Here is a 22,465-nt window from a genome sequence, read left to right on the forward strand (position 1 = left end):
CAAAGTGTGATAGCTTTCACATCATCGGAGGGATCTGCTTCACTTGAGTTTTCGAAAGAATTTTCTCTTAGCTCCTCTTCAGAATTTTCTAAGTTTTTAGAATTAGTTTTGACCATTATGCTAAGGAGGGTGGAAATTTTTTTATCGAAATCCTCTTGCATCGTTTTTAGCTCAGATCTAAGATCACTAATCTCTTGAGACCTAGATTTTTCAAGCTCTAAATTCTTTTTGTTTAGGTTTTCAGCTTCAGAAGAGGGAAAACTAGGATAGGGAACATGATTAGATTGAATAGCCGAGATTGGTTCGGAAGGTGATTTCCAGGCAGATTCGGAAGACAGTTTCCCGTGGTCAGGAGGCTCGCGACCACAGTGAAACAGGTCTTGGCCGCGGTCAGAACAGCCACGACCGTGGTGAAACCTTGCTTGGCCGCGGTTCGGATGAATGGACCCGCGGTGATCAGAAACGAATGGAGAATCTTGAATTTGATAGACTTCTGCAGTGTTAACCATCCCTTGATCATAAGAATCCATTGGGTTGTCCCAACTATCAAAGTTACATGTATTGTGTACCTTATTTGGTTGTTGCAATCCAAGATGACTCATTATGTGACGGAGACACTTTATAACTTCCGAAATTTCTTCTTTCTTCTCAGGAAGTGCAGAATTACCAAAGGTTACTTGATTTCGGATGCTGTTTCCTAAATTTTTAATGAAAACGTGAGCATCTTCTACAGATCTAGTTGTGAAATCTCCATTACTTGCTATGTCGAAAGAGTATCGTAACTCTGGAGTTATACCGCGATAGAAGATACCCAGCAGGTATTCCTCGGTATATCCATGGTGTGGACAATCTCTTTGGTATTCCCTAAATCTTTCCCAATTATCTAAAAGATCTTCATCTTCTTTTTGTTTATAAGTTCTCATCTTCTTTCTTAAAAGATTTGAACGATTTCTAGTATAAAAACGATTTAGGAAAGCAGTTCTACACGCTGCCCACGTTTTTAGTGAAGCAGGTGGCAAAGATTTTAGCCATTTGCTGGCCTTATCTCTAAGAGAGAATGGGAAAAGACTACACTTGTGGTAATCCCCATTTGCTGTAATGGTTGCACATAATTCTTCGAAAGTCTCGATATGGTCTATCGGGTTTTCGAATGAATAACCAGAGAAATGATTTTGTTGAACTAAATGGATATGGGGTACCTTAATTTCGGTTTTGCCATCCTCAGGTAAGGCTGGTTGAATAGCTCTTCGATCTCCCATGAGCTTTTCGAGTGAATCGAAACTTCCAATCAGTTCATCATCATCTTTGTGTTTGACCGATCCGATCAGCTCATTGTCATCATAAATCGGTTCTTCAAACTCATCATCAGTCAGGTCATCATCGCTTGGATCACCATCCACACGATTTGGTGGATCACCAAGAGTTCCAGGAACATGTTCCCGGTCTCTCATCTCAGAGAAACCTGAAAAAAATTCAAAAGAAAAAAGTAAAATAAACAAGTGTTCTAGTGGATTTAAGCTGGGATTCGCAACGAAACAAATCAAAGTCCCCGGCAACGACGCCAAAAACTTGATTGCGAGCAAAAGCAGGGTTTGTTGGTTTTCGTTTTACTAAGCTTCAGGTTTTAAATTTATAACCCCTAAATATCTGCAAGTGCACATATGTGCGCTGTAGTACTTAGGGTATCGATCCACAGAGACTTAGTTGTTTCAGTACGAATTCACTGCAACGCTTAAATCAGACTAGAACTAAACAGGTTTGGGTTTTGGTTTTGGGTTTTTGGTTGTCACTAAATCTAAACTAGAAAGCAAGTAAAAACTAAAGAGCAATTGAAAACGAAAGCAAATAAAAGCAAGTAAAATCGATTAAACAAAAGCGAATGAAGGCAAGTAAATAGCGATTGAAAAGCAAATAGAATTGAAGGTTGTAAGCTATGGAAAACAAACGTTGGGCATCAAGGGGTTTCGCAGGGATTCATGGACTAGGCTATGTCGATTTTAAACAAGTGATAAAGGTAATCAACTACGTATGTTCTAGAACTCGAGGCACGGAAGTATGAATAGCCTACTTTCGCAGCACTAAACAACTATCTCTCGCAACCCTAATCAGTAGGTTTCCACTCTGATTCTGGAAGGGTGAAGATTCAATAGCAGGACAAGACTCATCAACATTCACAACTCAACTACAGGTAGGTTTCCACTCCTATAGAAGAATTGCTCGTTTCACCCTAGTTCAGACAATCAATGAAAGCTTTCGCAACATATCATATCGGATCGGCTTCTAAGTGGCCAGCAAAGAATCACGCAGTAAGATTAAAGGCAAACGAAGAACATCTAGAAGATTAATAACCCTAAATCTATCGATTCATAAACAAAGACACATGAAATTCCCTTTGAATAATCCCTTTAAACCCAACTGGGTAACTACTCAAACATATTGTAACAAAGCATCATAAACGAAATTGAAAAAGAATAGAAGGAAGAAGAACGAAGAACGGAAGCGACGATGGAGGCGCGATGTCTTCCTCCAGCGGCGGCTCCTCCTACAACGGCTCCTCCTCCAAAACCGGCGGCCTCCCTCTCTAGGGTTTGAGTCTCCCACGAAAATTTAAGTACAGAAAAGAACACACAAAGGGGGTATTTATAGCTTCTGGAGTGGTCCTGGACACTTAGGGCTTCAAAAATAACGAAAGGAATTGATATGAGCTTTAATTAAGTCGTCGGGAAAGTGAACGACCAAGTTCCGCGGTCGCGGTGGCTCTACCCGCGGGAAATGGGTGTTTGCCGCGGTCCCGGCTCTTGCTTTCTTCTGGAACTGCATTTTCTGTCATTCTTGCATCGGGAGTATCTGAAGATCTAACCGTTGGATTTTCTCCAAACCAAGTGCATTAGAAAGCCGGTTGGATCTTCTATGTTGTCTCAATATTTGGGGGTGATCAGACGGTGAGAAGGTCTTCATCGCTTGTCATACTTCTGACGGTCTGCATTTATTTAAAATTGCTCATTTGTTCCAAATTGCATATCGTTTGCCCAAATTTCCTGTAAAGTCTTTTGAAACTCTAAAACATTGAAAACACTTTAAAAAGCTTTGAAAACAGATTTAAAACACCTGCATAAGATACAATTATGATCCATAAAAGTGGTCAAAATACGGTGTTATCAATACCAAGGATTCAATTATCACCAAACGATACCATGCATCCATTCACATTGCGGAGACGCCAATTCCCGATCAGAATCTGTTATGCCATGACCATTAATAAGATCCAAGGCCAAAGTCTCAAACAAGTTGCCCTCTATCTACCAAAAGGAGTGTTCAGCCATGGCCAATTGTATGTCGCACTATCCAGAGTGACTTCACCTGGGGGCCTGAAAATCCTGGATGAGACATCGGAAGCAAGCACTGAAGGCGTCACAAATATTGTCTACAAAGAGATATTCAACAATTTTCGAAACACATAAGGTACTTAATAGAAATATTCACTCGCAGATTCAGTAAATTAATACTCCAAGGTTACATATGGGAATTGCACAAATAACTACAACTTCAACTCTTCACTCTTGCAATCACAGGTTTTAACAGAGTAGCATTGCGTTAATATTTGAGGGGGCAAATTAGAGATGAAGATCAGGAAAACTGTTTCACACATATGCAATAGATACGTGTTATATATACGGCGAGAACTTTTCAAAAGGATTTACAGTTACACTGTTCTACTAAACCCGGTTTAACTTTTTTAATAAAACGCTAAGCTGTCATAGACCCTCGGTTTGAAGTGTTTATGTTAGACAATTAATACCCAAAAGGGGCTAACAAAGGAGGGAGGCCCAAGCTGCTAAGACATACACTAACAAGAACACATTATAGAAGACGATCCACATTAGGAACACACAACAAATTTAGACACAAAAAGTGTTGAAGGTATATAACTAGATCTCTAAAGAAAGTGTAAGAACCAACAGACACAGATGAGTAACGGTCACACACACTAAAGAGATAGAAATAAAGAGCCCCTGTCATTATAATGAGAATTTAAAGCTAATAAATTGGTAATGAATACTATGTAACATCACTACCCAAAGCAACTATATAAAGCTGGCCAGGTACGGCCACATCAATCATTCCAACCTAAAATTTCCAAATATGCAGAAGATAAAAATACTCTGTCCGCTTGAAGCTCTACCAAATGTCTTACTTACATAAATTATCTCCCGTATAGCCTCTTCCTCACGCCTCGACGTCCGCAATGTCATGAAATCCTCACCTGAGCTAGCAAAACATGCAAAAGACAACCACGTCATCAAGAAACTCAACTTGCAAGCATTTGCAGGCCGCCCATTGTAGGCACTTAAAAACTATGAAGCACTCATGCAAAGATGCCTTTTAAATGGAAACGTGGAAGCACACTATGTCCAAGGCATCTTGGAATACTTTCAGCACAACAACCCGACAGTTGGACTAAAGCATTTGAAGACAGCAGCTGATGGTTCCTACGAGAATGGTATTTACCTATATGGTATTCTAATGTTATGCAGGGGTGAAATGGATGAAGTCAAAGCATACCTGGACAAGCTACAGTGGCAAAAAGACAAGAAAAGGGCAGACAAATGCTGGAGAAGCATCCAAACATCTCTTCAAGGGATTCCTGTCATTTAGAAAAGACGCTACCGCAACACTTTAAGGAACAACAAGCCACCAACAGAATGCCACCTCAATGACATGGATAACAGATGCAAGAAATGCTACTACTACAAGCAAATGAGGAAATTTATTAGCATTAGGACTCTGTTGAGCTATAGCTGAAATAGCCACACCTCTGCCTAACTCCCATTATCATTTAAATGTTTCTAATGCTTCAAATAATGTGTAGCTTCTAAAGTGTATTCACATGTGGTTTAAATTTAAGTATTTGAATAAAATAACAAACACATATTCACAGTTGTTTATCGGAGGTATGTTGTACAATTTTGTTCACTATAGTGCTGTCACTGAGGCAAACAAAAAGCAGACATCATACAGAGACGGTAATCGGTTAAAAAAAACAAACATAAAACACGTATATGACATCTTTAAAAATATATACGTCAAGGTAGCGATGAGACGAAGTCCTAAACTGGGTGGAAAACAACACATTTCGGGAGAGATCCAGTTCTCAAATATGGAATTCAATGTTTGAATAGAACTCAAGTTAGTCCCCAACTGCTTAAACAAAACCCGGTTTTTGGTAAACCATAAACCGGGTTTAGGAAACTAATCAGGCCTGAAATTTAAATAGTGGAATACATCAATAAACCCAACGTACATATTACCAATACAGCTGTTACAAAAGATACCAAATATTTCCAGCGGAAACGGTAAAAACATAATAATGGGAAATGAATGACCAGCATACAACATTACGAGCATTAAATCTCATTGAATACAGAATTAATGCCAAATGCAAACCCAAGACATAACAAGAACACAAGTATATAAACCCCTAAAACTACGTTAAAACCATTCAAGAAGACCAGAGAAGAGGAGAGGGAAAAATGACAAACAATGCACCACTATCACCCATTGAGAAACTCTCAAATGACATCCTAGGAGAGATCATCTCCAGAGTTGCTCAGTTCTCCCGCACAGGGGTGCGCAATACCATGGAAGCGTCTCCAGTGCTAGCAAAGGCAGCTATTGATTTACCGTGTTTACAAAAAAATGAATCTGAAACCACTAGCAGTGCAGCCATTGCAAGCATTGAACAAATACAACCAATTGATGGAGAGATGTCTACTCAATGGAAATGCGGAGGCCCACTACATCAAAGGAATACAGGAGTATTTCCACCGCAACAACACAAATATAGGGCTTCAACATCTAAAATCAACAGCTCAAGGCTCTTATAAAAAAAATATGTATCTATATGGTATTATCATGTTATGCAGAGGAGAAACAGAGGAGGGGAAAGCATACTTGGACAAACTCGGGTGCAAAAAGAACAGAGTCAAAGCAGCTAAATGTTGGAGATTTAACAAACGATCTTTGCATGGAATACGGGTGGTCAGGAAAAGACGGTACATGACAACACTGAGAGACAACAGACCAATTTTATGCAACCTAAACGACCTGTCCACAGCGTGCAACAACTGCTACTACTATAAGCAGATGGTCAGATTTGTATATTTCATTTGAATTCGCCTAGATGCTTACGTATTTCATAGGCTGCGGTATGCCGCTCATTTTTCAATAATAAAATTCAGACTGAGATCTTTCCAAAATTTCTAATCACCGCATTACAAACTAATCAACAACACAATCAAAAGAACCTACGAGTTTAAAAGTCTACACAAACGGAAAACAAAATAGCTAGCCAAAGGGGATTTGCAAAAAAGTCTAAGATTATGGGGTTTTGCAACCATTTATGGATGATGCTGTGTAGATTGGGGAAGTTATTCTCGGGTTTAGCACAAATCACAAAGAAAATTGAATTGAAGAGAAATAGAACTGACCCAAAATCCCCAGAAGATTGTGCGGAAACGACACCCGAATGACATCACAAGGCAGCGCAATCGACAATCAAGAGGAGATTCTTCTGGAGAACTCAGTGACAACTACGACGACGCCCACCAGGGAATTGGGAAAACTGATAGCACGAAAGCCACCAATAGATGTTTCTGAGATCACGGAGGAAAGGAGGGGCGAAATCCAGTTCCAATTTCGTTCTCATCGGAAGACGACGACCACGACCACTCGAGAAGCAAGACAGGAATTAAAAATGTGGGCTTCGAAAAAGCTTACCAGGCCCAAACAAATAAAGGGGTGTAGTTTATAACTCGGGTCCTGTAATAAAAGAACATATGTAATTAGCCCAAAACAAAAACAAGTGACACACACATGCCCATTAAAAGCCCAGCGCAAGAGCATCTTTGAGAAATTACATGACGAAACACAAATCAATAATAACAAATCCTAATGACTCACAAACTGAAACAAAAAAGTCAGCCCCAAATTATTCAGTCATCAGCATTAATGAAAAAATTGAAGGCAAACAATAAAGAGCTAACGGCTAATTCAAAAACAAAGACCAATATTTGAAAGGAAAATATGTTATAAAAACCAAATGGTAGAATACAAAAATCATAATAATAAAATAGATTCCATGGAAGAGCAGCAAAACATAACATACTCTTTCTCCTACCAAACATGTCTATCTCAGTCCACCACAGCCACCACTCTCCACCTAATTATCAAAAGGCCACACACCGATCAAAGTGATATCGTCATAGATATACCGTACTCAAGGAACGGGATCACCACGCCACATGAGACCTTGAGAAGAAACATTGAACATCTTCTTACATATCATGAAATTGAAGAAGCAACAGCGAGAAGAAAACAACTTCCTACTTCCTTCAATTCGTCACCGCTGTGCAAATATCTATACAAACAGAAACAGGTAAAAGCATTGACTCTTTTTTTTCAAATTACAGATAAAAATTTCCACACAAGATCAAGGATGGACATAGACATTCTCATAGCCAATCTCGCCGCAGCTAAAAGGTTTCCAAACCCTGAGGAGGAAAATGATGACTGCTCAATCTGTCTACAAACATTCAAGGATCGAGAAGATCTCAACAAACTATCATGTCAACACAGTTTCTACCATCAATGTATCGCTACTTGGCTTTACACCCAAAAAAATTGCCCTATATGTAGGGCATTAGTTTTTTAAATTTATGTTCCAAACAATGAACAACTACATGTATCTTCATTGTTTCAGAATAAAATAATTTAATTGACAAATTAATCATTATCCATTGATTTAAAATTTTAAAGTTAAACTGTAGCCCCGCGCGAAGCGCAGGATAGCCCCTAGTTTACAATAAAACATTGAAGAATACCAATGTATGGTAACAGATAAAGAGAAAATTAAATATATAGCAATGATATTTTATATATTAGGTAGGTGATATTTTATATAGCAATGATCTCTTATAAGAGTTCTGGATCACTGAAGACGCAAACAAATTCTCTAGGACTGTCTGCAGTATGCTTCACTAAAGCACATGCTGGTGCGTTTTATTCGAAGTGATATAGGAGATGAGCAAGACGCCTCTTTCTGGTTTAACTCCTGGATTGAGTTCGGCCCCATAATCTCGTATTTTGGTCACTCTGGTCCGAGGCAGTTGCGGATCCCACTGGATGCTAAGGTTATTCAAGCCACTTCCATTGGAGAATGGAGACTTCTTGCAGCGCGATCCGATCAGGCTCAGAATCTGCAGATTATCCTTACCTCTATGACATCTCCTCAGGTGTCTAAAGGAACTGATGTATTCATCTGGCAGAATGCAGCCAGAACCTATGCGCCTAGTTTTTCATCCAAAGCTACTTGGGAGCAGCAACGTGCCCATGTGCCGATTGTTTTCTGGCATAAGCTGATTTGGTTTAAAGAAGCAATCCCTAGATGCTCCTTTATCACTTGGTTGGTCATGTTAAAAAGGCTTCCAACCGAACACAGGCTTCGTAGCTGGGGTCTAAATGTTGCCGGTCAGTGTGTTCTATGCTCTTCGGGCTTAGAGACACATGACCATTAGTTTTTGTGATAACACCTGATTTTTTACCACTTTTATGGATCACTTTCAATATCTTATGCAGGTGTTTTCACTCAGTTTTAAAGGTTTTATAAGTTTTTTTCATGTTTTAGAGTTTTAAAAGGCATTTCAGGAAATTTGGAGCTTTGAAGTGCATTTTGGAGCAAAAGTACATTTTTGGATAAATTCAGGCCGTCAGAAGTTTGGAAACCAAAGAAGATCTTTTCACCGTCTGATCATCGCGAAATTTGGAGACATTATATAGGAGATAACCAGATTTTCAACACACTTAGAATCAAAGCAATCCAACGGTTAGATCTCCCGATATCATCAATGCACTGAAGGTCGATCAACACAAGTCCAGTCAAGGACATGAGCCTTCACCTGCGGCCAGGCTTGTTCCCACCGTGGCTCAAGAGGTTTCACCCCCGGTGGACCTGTGTCCAAACCTCAGGATCCCAACTAAGGCTCAAGATACTTCCTGCACCCATTTTACAAGTCCTAGACGCCCAGACTTGGAGAAACACTACAAATACTAATTTTTATGTCTTTTGTGAGAGAGCCTCTTTCTTCTCTTTGAAAGAGAACTCATTTGTAGTTTTAGGTTTTATTTTTATGCATTTTTTGAAGCTTTTCATTGCCACTCTGTCTTCAATAAGAGAATTTTTTTTGCAACCTTTGTTTCTTTTCTTTTCTTCTTTCTAAGTTCTAAACCGATGATGATGTCTATCTCAGCCATGTCTGAGTAGTCACCTAGTTGGGTGAAGGGGAAATCCAAAGGGATTCCATGTTCGAATGACATCTACGTTTTTAGGTAAAAGGATTTTGACTTTTACATGATTTTCTCATTCATCCAAATCTCAAAGCAGTAATTCTGGATTGATCACCCAGAATCTGATCCTAAGTTTAATCCGAGCCACGAGAGTGTTGTATCTGGATTGGCTGAACTGGATCTTATGCACGTAACCGTCGTAGGAGACGAAATCTACCTACGGAGGATACGTAAGCCGAGATGGATTCCGATCCGCAATGCATGATCTTGTTCAGGCATGAGAGCGAGAGTTAGTTTCCATGAATGAGTGATTAGATGATTAGGGTGACGCGAGTTGGCTAATCTTACAAGTGTCTATCCTAGTTTCAGACACTTGCCTAAATTCCTTGTGTTTTAGAACATGAACCCTAAAGATGAACCTTGAACCCAGCGCCGTTTTTCTTTTTTTTTTTCAACCAATTTTTATTTCCAGCCTTATAATTCTCTGCTTAATTAGATTAAGTGACAAACCAAAACCCATTTTATTAGATTAGGTCTAAAATTGTTTTTAGCATCTGTTAGAAGTCCTCAACACAGAAATCTCTGTGGATTCGATCCCTAAGTACTACTGCGTTTGCTGTGCACTTGCAGCTTGTCTAGGGTAAAACTTATGTTGCCCACTACACCCATATCATTTTGACAGCTCATTTGTTGCGGACATTTGGTCTTTCTTCAGGGATACTTCTTGGTCAAATCTTTCCTCGAGTTGTCAGGCATATGTGGTCTGGTTTTTCAGCAACCAGAATGTCCACTCTTTGCAAATGAAATCCATCTTCAAGCTTCTTTGCCAAATCATCGTGTATCAGATTTGGAAAGAACAAAATGCTAATATCTTCCGCGGGGTGTCATCTTCTTCCGTTGTGATCCATCGGTCAGTGGACAGAATCATGCGAGATCGCCTGCTTTGCTTCCCTGCCTCATCTGCCTCTTCCCCTTCTCTACTCGAGCTCTATTTCCAGGATCTAGGCTCTCATGTTGTATTTTGTCTCTCTTACCCTATATCTTGTTACGCTACACTTTCTTTGTAATAAGTCGCTTGCGACAACAATGTAAAACAGAAAATTTGGTATGAATCTTAGCTTTTTATCAAAAAAAAAATTAGATAGGTCATGTCAAATAAATAATTCTTCTCGGTTTTGCAAATGGTCAACAATTGATATTTACCCCAATAACTCTAAAACATTGCAGATTTAATTTCAACACTACAAACTCAAGTGAAGCTTTATTTCAACAACGATGAGCTGTCATTGACAACAACATTGAAACAATAAACAAAACAAATTCTAAATTAGATATACGTTGAGTAACTAGATTATAGGGGAGATGCATATATTAAAGTGACGAAGAAGTGAGGAGGTTACCTTGAAATCAAAAGGATAAGATAATACTCTACTTAATGGTGATTAGGTCAAATACGTTTTTTGTTTTTATTGTTCCTTTTTTGGAAAATAACAAGTTTTACATATTTTTATACGGGGACACCAATTTTAACTGAAACGTCTCCGAGATTTAAGCTTTTCTTTTGGGTTTAAAGCTTCATTGAAGATCTTGTGCTTGGAGATGCCATTAAGAGTGCATATATAAACTAAGTAGAAGACAATTAAAATCATTTCACTTTTCTTTTTCTTCTTGACAGGCCTTCGGTCTGTAAATCCTCTTCCTATATAATAGATATTTGAATACATATTACCCGAAAGACAAACAAAGACACTCTAATCCACCTATCAGGTGGGCTAAGGCAAGACCCCTAACTTATGCTATGCCACTCGGTAGGGGATTTCACGTATTGCCCGCTCTTTTGCCCACATAAACCCTAGAAAAAATTACACCTCAGAATAATAACTCTGTCTCACTATCTACATTGTCCACACAAATCTTCCCCCCCCCCCCACCGAAGAATTTTTCCTAGTCACTTGCTACAAATCTACTCCACAAACGACTATACCATGGCGATTTGACATCGTCTTACCCAGTACATTCTGCATCATTTTCTTCCACGGTACTGAAAAAGGTTTGATCCGAGCAGTCTAAGGTTGCCCCACATGTGATATTGTAGGACTGACATACCCGTAATCTATCGTCTCCATTACTATCACACTTTTGGATTGATATCTGGTTTAGAGGGATTATAAAAACAAAATGTCTTGCCTCATCTATAATCATGGGGGAAAACTTAGAAAAAATATATAAATTCTAACAGATTGCTGCTTACCCAACAAGCTAGTCTTTTCGCTGCTTCATCACAATATTTGTTACCGAATATGTTAAATAACTTCTGAGCCCCACCCGGAAACAGCCATGTAGTTTGGCATGACCACAGTTTCCTCAAGCTGCTGGAGTATGCTAGGCTCTCTTGGGGCACAATGTTGCCCTGATAAGTCTCTCTCCAACACATCCTTGCACACTAATAAACTCGTAACTAGTTTAGAGCTGTTTTCACATGTGTAGCCAGCATAATTCAGAGCAACGGAATTTGCAAACCCCATTATCACACACTCCTCCATGTAGGCTGCATTGTTTGTCACACACGACTGTATATTTAAAAAAAATCTTGTTGTTGGATATAATATTGAAAAATATTTTCTTTACATCAACTATAGAAATATGGATATTTACCGGTGGAACAGTCAATTCCAGTAAATCCATTTTCGCAGAAGCATACACGGTGAACTGTTCATTTTCCATGTCCATTGCAATTATTAAGGCAAGAACCTGCATGGTGAAAAACATAACTTGTAAGTTCAGATTTTAGAGATAAATATGAGACTTTGACATGTACAACAAGTTGATGTAAAGGATACATGACTCTTACAGTTTTTACAGTCATGACCATGATAACCAAGAAGACAACGACTCTTCCCATCAAAACAATCTCCATTAAAGTTACAAGAATTAGGACACTGACCCCGCACAGAAACTACGGGTGAACCGCAGAGTTCATGGTAAGCCGGACAAATTAATTCACCTACAAATCAAAACACTTATGGTTCAAACGATTTCATCACAATATGTATATTCTTCTTTAAAGAAGATAATGAGCATTCTGACCATTAAAACCGGAAAATTGAATCGGTCCACCTGCTTTAGGGCAGAATTTTCATTCTCCCTCCACAACAACCTAAAAGGACATTGTGGATAACAAGGAAAACATTACAACCATAACAGTTTATACCCAAACAAAAACGTTAGGACAAGAAAGAACATGAAGACGGAATACCTCCAACAAATTATTTTTACATCTATGCTGATAACAACCACCCTGTGGCATGGAACCCCGAACAAACCCATTATGCACTAAAGATGAAGCCATACACCTATAGAGAAGCCACTCTTTCATGAGCAATATGCCATGTAGATATTTGCAAAGATACAATGAGAAATTTGACCAGCAATAACCTGGAGTCACTCCCTCTCACTTCACCCAGGAATAACCTGGAGTCACTCCCTCTATTGATATCCGTACAAGACCCATCTGAATAAGCAACAAAATATGTACAATAATCTGCTAAGGAAGACTGACCACCTGCAATATGTTGTGTATGAAATTCATTAAAATATCTTTACCAAACCAGAAATAAATACAGCATTAGATTACTAAATAGCATACTCTGGAGTTACAAAGCTTTCTAGATATTACAACCACGACAATTGCAAATTATATTTTGTGTATCAAATTAGAACACCAAGAAACAACTTAATAATATGGCATATCAGCATGTTGCAATTAGTCAACAGGACTGACCTTTGTTAGCCTGTGGGAAGTAACGAGCCCATTGTGGCAAGTCTCCGTTATAGCTTAGAATTGGGCAGTAACCTTCAGCCTCTCTGTTGTATTTACAACCAGATAGTTGGGTTGTGTTACAATGGTAGACGCAAGGATCTGATTGTCTTGCGGCAACAACTCGAGATCGCCAACATGGAGATCAAAAACTTGCATACTGACAGGAGATCCACGAGATGAACAACCTCTTCGATATTATCGCAGCCTGCAACCCGGTGCTAGATGCCGCTTTGAAGGAGAAGCAAAGACGTAAGCTTGATGAGCAGGAGCGGCAACGGCAGCAATGGCACCGTCTACCGTCAATGCTGACGAAAATATTAGTATTGATGATTTTGTAATTAATTTAAACGTATCCTAATTTTTTTTATTTTCTACTTTTGTAAATATTTTTGAATTTATTTGAATTTTATAATAATATTTTCAAAATTAAATTTACTATTTTAAAAAAATTTAATAATTATTTTTTTAAATCAACGTAACATCATCATAATTTTCCAACCAACGAAGGTTTACATCAACTTTATGTCGATTTGGTTTACGTCGATTTACCGTCGATTATTTATGAGGATTTTACATCGATCTGAAATATATAATTCATTATTTTGGTTTATTAATTATCGGGAAATCGATGTAAATTTACATCGAATTTACATCAGTTTTGTGATGGTGTTATAATCGTCGTAAAATCAACATAAAGGTTGCATCGATTTCACGACGATTTTATCACGTCAAAATTACGTCAAATTTCAGTCGTTGCTAATTTTACGTTGAATTTACGACGATCCTGAGTTTACGACGCTCGATTTACGACGAACAGAAAATCAACGGTAATTCGACGCAAAGGCCTATTTGCGACGATTTTACATCGATTTCCGCCGACGTAAAACTGCTGTTTTTTTTTGTATTGACTTAATTTCATTATCCAGATCTGTATCTAAACTACACGAATATTCGTTTTTATGGATCAGATAGAAGCGGATACTGGATCAGAAGCCATATAATTTCAGCCCTAAAAAATACTACAGTTAAACCTCTATAAATTAATAATGTCGGGACTGCAATATTCTATTAATTTATCGAGTTTAATTTAGTGTATATAGCTTAATATTAACACTAATTTGCACGCGATATCAAAATATTAAAAACGTTGATTTTGCATTTTATTTTGCCAAATCAAATTTCTATAAGCACAAAATTCAAAAGTTTTAAACAAATCATCTTTATGAATTTGCCCTTAACTTTACCTGGCATATTACAAAATATGCCATTAGAAAATATGTAATTCACGAACAAAAAATAATCTCAAAACCAAAAAAGATACGCGTCTTTTTTTTTGACCCGTTTAAAACTTAAAAGGACGCAGATCTTAGCCTTGACCTGATTCTATGATTGACGCTGCAAATTTTCAAACTATAAAATTTACTTGACATTCATATTTATTGCGATAAATCGTAAATGTCACAATAAATATGAATGTCAAGTAAATTTATTTGAAAGAGTACATCTTCGAATGAAATCTCCATAAAATCTACTCATATTCTGTATTACATATAATCGCAAAAAATATTGTTTCCAAATTTAATTAAAACACTATATTCGGAACAGTTGTAATAACATACTTGATATATGTTATTATTCAAATAAAGTGTTTCCCGCTCAATTACGATATATCATCTAAAATATCGCTGCCATATTTCAATCATCACAATCCTATATATTAAATGAGAATGTAGTTTAATGAAAAAATCAGATTTGTTTTAATTTGATTGGCTTAGAAAAGCTCACTGTCAACGTCAATGATGACGTTTATTCCACGTCAAATGTGACATGGCAAGGTTGCTAGCTCTGCGCAGTTTTATTGGATGATGATGCTGATGTGTAATTTATGTCCAAGTTTTTCTGATTTAAAAAAAAACAAAAGAATAAAAAATCATAAACGGATAAACACGCGGATCTTTATACCCGACCCGGCCCAATTATCTGCACATATTTTAAAAACACTCTTTGGCCATATACGTCATACAAGCCCATTTACCGGAGTTAATGTAACAAAATATACAGAAATCTTAATTTTTCAAAAAGAAACAAGAATTTATGTTACAGTTTAATACTAGACATCAATTTTGGCAATTAAATCAATTTGAATATATTGATTCTCAAATATTCCCGCAACAATACCTACTTCTACGCACAATCCGAATATCCATATTCTTCATTTCATTCTCTTTCTCAAAATAATTGAAATTCCGCCTAACATCATTTTTAAAATGTTTTCATTAACTTCCTCTCCCTATATATACCACCTATCGTAAACCCTAAAACTCTATCATTTTCATTCACTAAAATGGCTTTAGTCCGCAGACGTTCAGCTGCTATAGTTCCATTTGCCAAATTAGATCAATCAAGTGAAATTCAGAAAGTTAGAGCTACTATATTTTCACTTTGGAAAGTAAAGAATAGGCAGTCTGGCTTTGTTACAGAAATGGTATTGGTTGACGAAGAGGTTTGTATGCGATCTTATGTAATTCTCTTATTGTTATTTTAAGTAATCTATAGATTATATAGTAATATTATTTACGTGTGATTCACAGGCACTAGGATTCACGCTATTGTTGATGAAGAATTGATCGCAAAACATAAAGGGATTCTTATAGAAGGAAAATCACTTTCTATTAATTGCTTCATAATTAAAGAATACTATGGTGATTTTAGGACGACTCCATTACCATACAAGATCGCTTTGTGCAGGACAACCTGTGCTAAGGAGATTAATGATTTTCCATCAAATTTGCCAGAGAAATATTTGTCTGATTTCAAGTCAATCAAGGAAGACAAACTCGACAAAAACGTCCTCATCGGTATGTCATCATCTTAATTATGAGATTTATATTATAATGTACATATTTATCATTGTATACAAATATTTTTTCTTGAAGATGTCATTGGACAAATTGTCACTGTTGGGAGTATGGAAGTTATAAAAACTAAAGGAAAAAGTGGGATCAGCGAGAAATTGATGATAACACTCCGGGATACCAAGTAAGTAGTTATGATATCATACTAAAATAAACATAACAATATTTTAACAATGTAACGCTAATATGTTTACTGATGAAGCGATGTCCAACTGAAATGTACACTATGGGGACAATATGCAAAAGCAACTGTTGAGTACACTGACAAACATATGGCTGCTATTGTTGTGTGTGTAATGCGATTTGTCTGTATAAAAGAGTACAAAGGTTATATCACTATATCCCCTATTCATATATATACAGTTTGTAGAGATTGGGTTTGGATTAGTTTGTTAATTATTCTTATTTTATGTTTTCCGAGTATAGGTGACATTTCAATATCAAACGCTTTCAACTCCACCAAAATTTTGTTTGATCCTGACGTCAACATCGTGAAAGACTTCAGAGAAAAGTATGTTATGTGACGATTTAATATCATTTTAACATTGTTTTATTTATATAATTATTGTTTACGTTTTTGTAGGTTGCCAAAAAACAATCAAATGATTGTGCATGCTGACAGAGTTATTCGACTTCTTGGGGTGGTGCTATTGACTACCGTGAAGAATTTTTAGGTGTGAAAAATAGGAGGCGGACGATAACTGGAATTCGTGATACAAAAGTGGTATGAGCTATATATTTTGAAAATGGTATACATATATTTACATTTAACTATATACATATTAATGGTTTTGTTATAGCCTGGCAAGATTGTAACATGCGTTACGGTCAAAGACGTTGACACTTCAAAGTTGTGGTATTATTGGGCATGCAAACCTTGCAACATCAAAGTTTTAGAGCATGGAATTATGTCTGATGATGAAGATTACGATAAGAGGATTCCTCTTTTCAGTTGCAAAAATTGGGGTGATATTTATTCATATGATACCATCATCGCAAGGTAATACAATGATTTGTCCCATAAAGTCAAGAAAACATTATTTATTTCATTAAGTATTTCTTAGGTAATATATCTAGCACATATAGCAGAATTATTTCATGTAGACTTTCTCTGATTCATTGGCTAATGTTTGCCTTATTTTATTATATTGATTCGTCTCATCATACATTTATTCCGGCACTATATTACATGTTTATGATTGTAACGTTTAAATAACTCACTCTTCTATTATCTTTCAAACAATGTAGGTACTACATTGTATTATTTGTAACTGATGATTCAGACGTCGATATCCGCTTCCTGATGTTTGATGACACTGCTCAAAGATTGTTAGGTCATTCAGCTGAGTCTATAATGGAACAAAATGATGAGGTTATTTGTGTAATAATTGTATATATTATGCAATATTTACATTTTCTGAAATAATATTAATCCATTATATATAATGATGCGCATGATTTACCAAGAGGGCTCCCTGATGGCTTGACAAAGCTCCTAACTATGAGGATGCTTTTCAAAATAACAGTTTCAGAAGAACATATAAAAGGAAGCCAGTCTCCGTATGTAGTAGAACTATGGTCTCAAGATGTCGACATTATGACAGAGTGGGATTCTCGATCAGAGGTAATATATGATAAATTTTTACAGACTTCTAAAGCTCGCTTATCTGGACGTTTAATTAAATTAAGACATCAACAATGTACCTATGTCTTCAGCAACCGTTGATGCTTACGAGTTCTGACGAACTTGAGAATCCATCGTCTGGATCTTTACTCACTCCTTCTTCTAAGAAGGTAATTAAGAGTCCCGACTATTTGGATGAAGGTGAAAGATCTGTTAACAAAAAGCGATCGAAGCAAGAGATCCCAATGAAGTTATGAAGAAGCAAGAAATCGTAATGAACTTATTGCAGAAATACATTGCCGGTGATTGATTATTGTTTTTGATATTTGTAACCAATTTGTCCAATGGGTGGATAACGTTTGAACTCTATTCGTTATTTTGTTTGCGGTATTTGTGGAACCTTTTTGGCGTATTTTATTTAATCGTGGAACTTTAATGTTGCCCTAGATTGTTTTTCCCTAATTATATTTTTTTAAAAATTTAATTTGTGATTTTTTTTTCAACCAACTGTCATAAATTTACACGAGAGTTTCAGTTAATACGACATTAAAACAGTAACCGTTTTACTCCATCACATAGAAAACTATTCATTTCCTTATTCTCTTTCATCTTCAATCTTCACAAAAATATTTAAACAAAGAATGTCTCCTTGTGAAAGACTTTCCGATCTTCAGAAGTCAAATGGCGGATATCGTATTTGTGTACAGACACTAAGAGATTATTATGATTATACTCTCTTCGATCGACTTAATCGGATGTTAGTTCTTGCGGATGAATTTGTAAGTTTTTCAAGTTTGAAAAGATTTACCGTATATATGTTTTAGGAATGTTTTCCTAAATTATTTATTTTTATAAACCGTGTAGGGCAATCACATCCTGTCTACTATTCAATATGATATTATAGACAAATTCGAGTATGAATTGAATTGGTTGAAGGAGATTGGGTTTTTCTTGGTAATTTTGAAGTTACTGACAGAGTGATTTGTCCAAGTATATCATCAAACAACTATCATATACATTTCCTTGAGGATACCATTGTTGAGAAAACCGATCCGAAGTCTTCAAGAGGAATATACTCTTTTTGTGCATTCATGAATATTTTATATAGATTTACTTATACAGATAGATATCTTGGTATGTTTCTTACAACTTTTTTTTTTAAATCGTTTATCTAAGGAACTCCAACATGTATTTAAAGGCAGTCATTTATTGTTGCAGTTGATCTTCTCGGCGTTGTCATATTTGTTCAGAAACTTCAGTTAGGAGTTCTTATGTTCGATACATTGGACACACCCACGGAACGTCCACTTATTCGTTTTAAAATTAAGATTTCAGGTCTGTACAACTTATTCTCAGAACATCTGTTATTGTATATTTTTAATAAATTTTAAAGTATGTTAATAATGTTCTAAATGATTTAAATATACAGTGGAGAAACTTTGAAATGTATTGCTTCGGATAACTTGGCAAAGCCATGTTCGACCACGGCCGCGTCTTTCTGACCGCGGCCAGACACCAATTTACCGTGGTCGTTCAGATGATATCCGACCCCAAACCACCCACTTCACCTCATTCCACCTCACCAAGCCCCATTCCATCTCATTCATCACTTCCCACCACCTTCCATCACCACTTATCACCTTCCAACACCTTTCCGAATGGATCCGGTCCATCTCCATCAGTATCCCAGATCTAGTAAAGTTCTCTTTGGCTTACCAAATTCGATTATCTATGCATTTTTCTCATCCAATCTCGACTTGTTTCACACTGAGGACAGTGTGATTTAAGCCTGGGGGAGGATTTCATCCCTTTCTAATCATTTTTATTTATGAGTCTTGCATTATCTACACTTTTTGCGTTTTCCTTAAAGTTTTTCAAAAACTGTTTTCAAAACAAAATACGCTTTAAAGGGAATGGTGAACATGAATCAATGATAGTTGATTGTGTGCTTTTAGACTGTTCCTAGTGACATGCTCAGTTATGATTTAGAACAAGACTAGGCGGTAGCTAAGCACATTTGAAACGAAGTACCCCTGAGGAATTTGAATGATTTCGATTTAGATGAAGGAATACACTAGCTCTGTTTTATTTGGACTTAACATGGACTTAACTCTCCCATTAAAGCATTAGACCAGGGAAACGAATCATATATTCATGACTCTTTTACCCTTTTATCACTCTCTGTTGATCCTAAATGGCTAGTTCATTTTTAGCTAGTTCCCCACCTTAACCAAGCCTCTTTCGAACCACATGCACTCTTGTTTTCTATTCTTTTATATGCAGATATGTGCAAAAACGTTGGAGAGAAAGAGGAACGACGTAGTTTTCAGTCACTAAGACGAAGAACTGCGATTTTGCCGGAAGATTTACCGGAAGGATTCAACAAAGGAGAAAACCCAGCTTAACTCAGAAAAAAAAAAAGAACGCCTAACATTGGTTCATTTTCGTCCCTTAGACTTTCTCTCTCTCTAAAAGGTTATTTCCTCCTTCAAAAAAAATCCGAAAAGAAAAGAAAAGATGAAAAGAAAGGAAATAAAAACTTAAGAGAGTCTAAGAGGATTGATTTTATCTTCGAGGCAAGCTAGAGTTTGATTTTAAGGAGTTTTGGAGATCATTTTTCTGATTCCCGGATAGAATCTAAGTCTGGGGGAACAGCTGTTCACAACAAAGGAGGAAGGATTATGCAACAACATTAGGCAAGAAGAAGTGACTGAAAAATTGCGGTCATCAACAGGTCCTCATCTCTCTTGCGGTTTTGCATTATATCTTGCATCCTCCAGAGTCATCAGGTAACCCGAAACACTTTAACTCCACCACTTAAACAACCCTTAAATACCAAACGCCGTCTACCCTGGATGATGTCTTTGATGAGAATTCACTATTGCACTTAATGAATGTATAGAGCTGGTTGACTTGAATCGAGATTTAGATTATTTAAGTTTTGCATGACGGAAAAAATTGTGTCTTTGTGTCTTTTGTGACTAGTATCTTTTGTGTCTTTTGTGACTAGTATCTTTTGTGTCTGGTGAGAATTTTCTAGACTAAGTTGTGGATTGATGCACGATCTATGGTCCTAGTTTAGGAGTTCATGTCTCTGAGATTTTTGCATTTCCTACTTTTGCTTAAACAGGTTAGACTTTTGCTTTGTTTAGGAAAAACAAAGGTTTAAGTTTGGGGGAGTTGATAACACTATATTTTGACCATTTTTATGGATCGGTTTGAAATACTTTTTTCTATGTTTTTTATTGTTTTCAAGTACTTTTATGATGTTTTTCTAGTATTTGTAGTTTCAAGACTTTTTTTCAGGAAACTTAGGGAAAAGCTTAACAAAATGGATAGAAAACCAGATTTTCAGTTCAGAGTCAAACCTTCAGAAGTTCACCCCCAATTAAAGACCTTCTCACCGTCTGATCCAGCTCAAATTTGGAGATCTCAAAGATGGAACTATCAGCTTTCCAGCACACTTTACAGCTTAATCAAAAGTTACGCGAAGAGCAAGATGTCTCGTAAACCAGCCGGCAAGCATTTCCACCCGCGGCCAACAGCCATTTCACCACGGTCAGAGGCTACCCGACCGCGGTCAAGCATCCATTCTCCGCGGCCACGTCCCTTCCGACCGCGGCTAGCCATCTCCGAGTTAGAAGGCCCATTTCTGAAGCCCAAAATGATTTCCTCATTTGGAGAAACCCTAAGTGACGTCAAGAAATGTCTTGAGTACTATAAATACATGTTTTAAGAACCATAATTCGCATGCCGTCTTATGTTTTTATTGTTTTAGAATATTTTTTTGGTTTTTCAATACTTTAGATTTCAGGGAGATAGAGATATATCTCTTGAACCCTTTTTATTTCTTCTTCAATTTCGATTATTGAGCTTTTTAATACTATGTTTTTGATTTCGTTCATCATGTATGAGTAGTTTTATTGTTGGGTCAAAGGGATTTTCGATGGGATTAAATATGTTCGATGAGGATTCCATGAGCTATTGAAGCCGAATCCTAGAACTTTTTTCTTCTGAATTCACTTTCAATGCATGAGAGTAGCGTCATGAACTACAATCTGATTCAGATCTTTGGTGATACGAAAGTGTTCATCTGGTGTCAGATCTAGTTTGGGAGAGCAGAACAAACATAGGAGTGGAAACCTACCTATGGAGGATTTGTGAATGCTGACGAGTCTTAAACATATTGCATCTTGTCTCTTCCAGGGCCAGAGTGGAAACCTACTGGTCAGGGTTGAGAGAGATAGTTGTCTATGATCACGACAGTGGCGTATTCATACGTCTTGACTCGATTTCGAAAAGTTTTAGCTAGGATCTTATTAAATTTACTCTTTAGAAATATTTTGAATTGTTCATACCCCGGAGAGAATTTCTCTGAAACTCTGCGCCTCTTTTCTATAGATTTACATCGATTTTCATTTATGTTTTAGTCTAATATTTTTACTCTTTCAGCCGATTTTCATACAAGCAATTAGGTATAGCCGTTTTCTCGTTTTAGTCTAAAACCCCTACAAAAATCGTATTTTACGTTTTAGCCAATTTTTATTCCCGTATTTTCTTATTAAGATTAGTTTTTACGTTTTAAAGACACTACCAAAACCCCTACAAAAATCGTCTAGTTCTAGATTTTATTACTTTATATTTCTTTCGAAGCCTTTTGCAGGAAAGATCCTCCTTCCATGTGGATTCGATTTCTAAGTACTACAATCGATCGGCTATGCACTTGAGGCTATTGATTTCATTTAGGGTAAAACTTGACACCCC

General features: G+C 36.9%; 2 protein-coding genes across 2 annotated transcripts; one reads left to right on the forward strand and one right to left on the reverse strand.

The window, feature by feature from the left end:
- The first annotated feature begins 8,045 nt into the window (after positions 1-8,045).
- Positions 8,046-8,573, forward strand: LOC112087537. The gene has a single exon (XM_024157445.1). It carries the CDS (start codon positions 8,046-8,048, stop codon positions 8,571-8,573), a length of 528 nt encoding a protein of 175 aa, XP_024013213.1.
- Positions 8,574-11,286: 2,713 nt separating this feature from the next.
- Positions 11,287-16,018, reverse strand: LOC112087538. Its single transcript, XM_024157446.1, is given in 11 exon segments — positions 11,287-11,493; positions 11,594-11,678; positions 11,680-11,837; positions 11,839-11,912; positions 11,998-12,093; positions 12,194-12,346; positions 12,430-12,499; positions 12,599-12,695; positions 12,778-12,904; positions 13,124-13,282; positions 15,889-16,018. Coding segments are annotated over 11 exon segments (1,356 nt in total).
- Between the last annotated feature and the right edge of the window lie 6,447 nt (positions 16,019-22,465).

Source organism: Eutrema salsugineum, unplaced genomic scaffold (assembly GCF_000478725.1).
Source record: "Eutrema salsugineum unplaced genomic scaffold, Eutsalg1_0 scaffold_17, whole genome shotgun sequence".
Classification (NCBI taxonomy): Eukaryota; Viridiplantae; Streptophyta; class Magnoliopsida; order Brassicales; family Brassicaceae; genus Eutrema; species Eutrema salsugineum.

What these genes read in the sequence shown, in the direction of transcription:
- LOC112087537 (XM_024157445.1), top strand. Translation starts at nt 8,046, where the DNA reads ATGCTGGTGCGTTTTATTCGAAGTGATATAGGAGATGAGCAAGACGCC.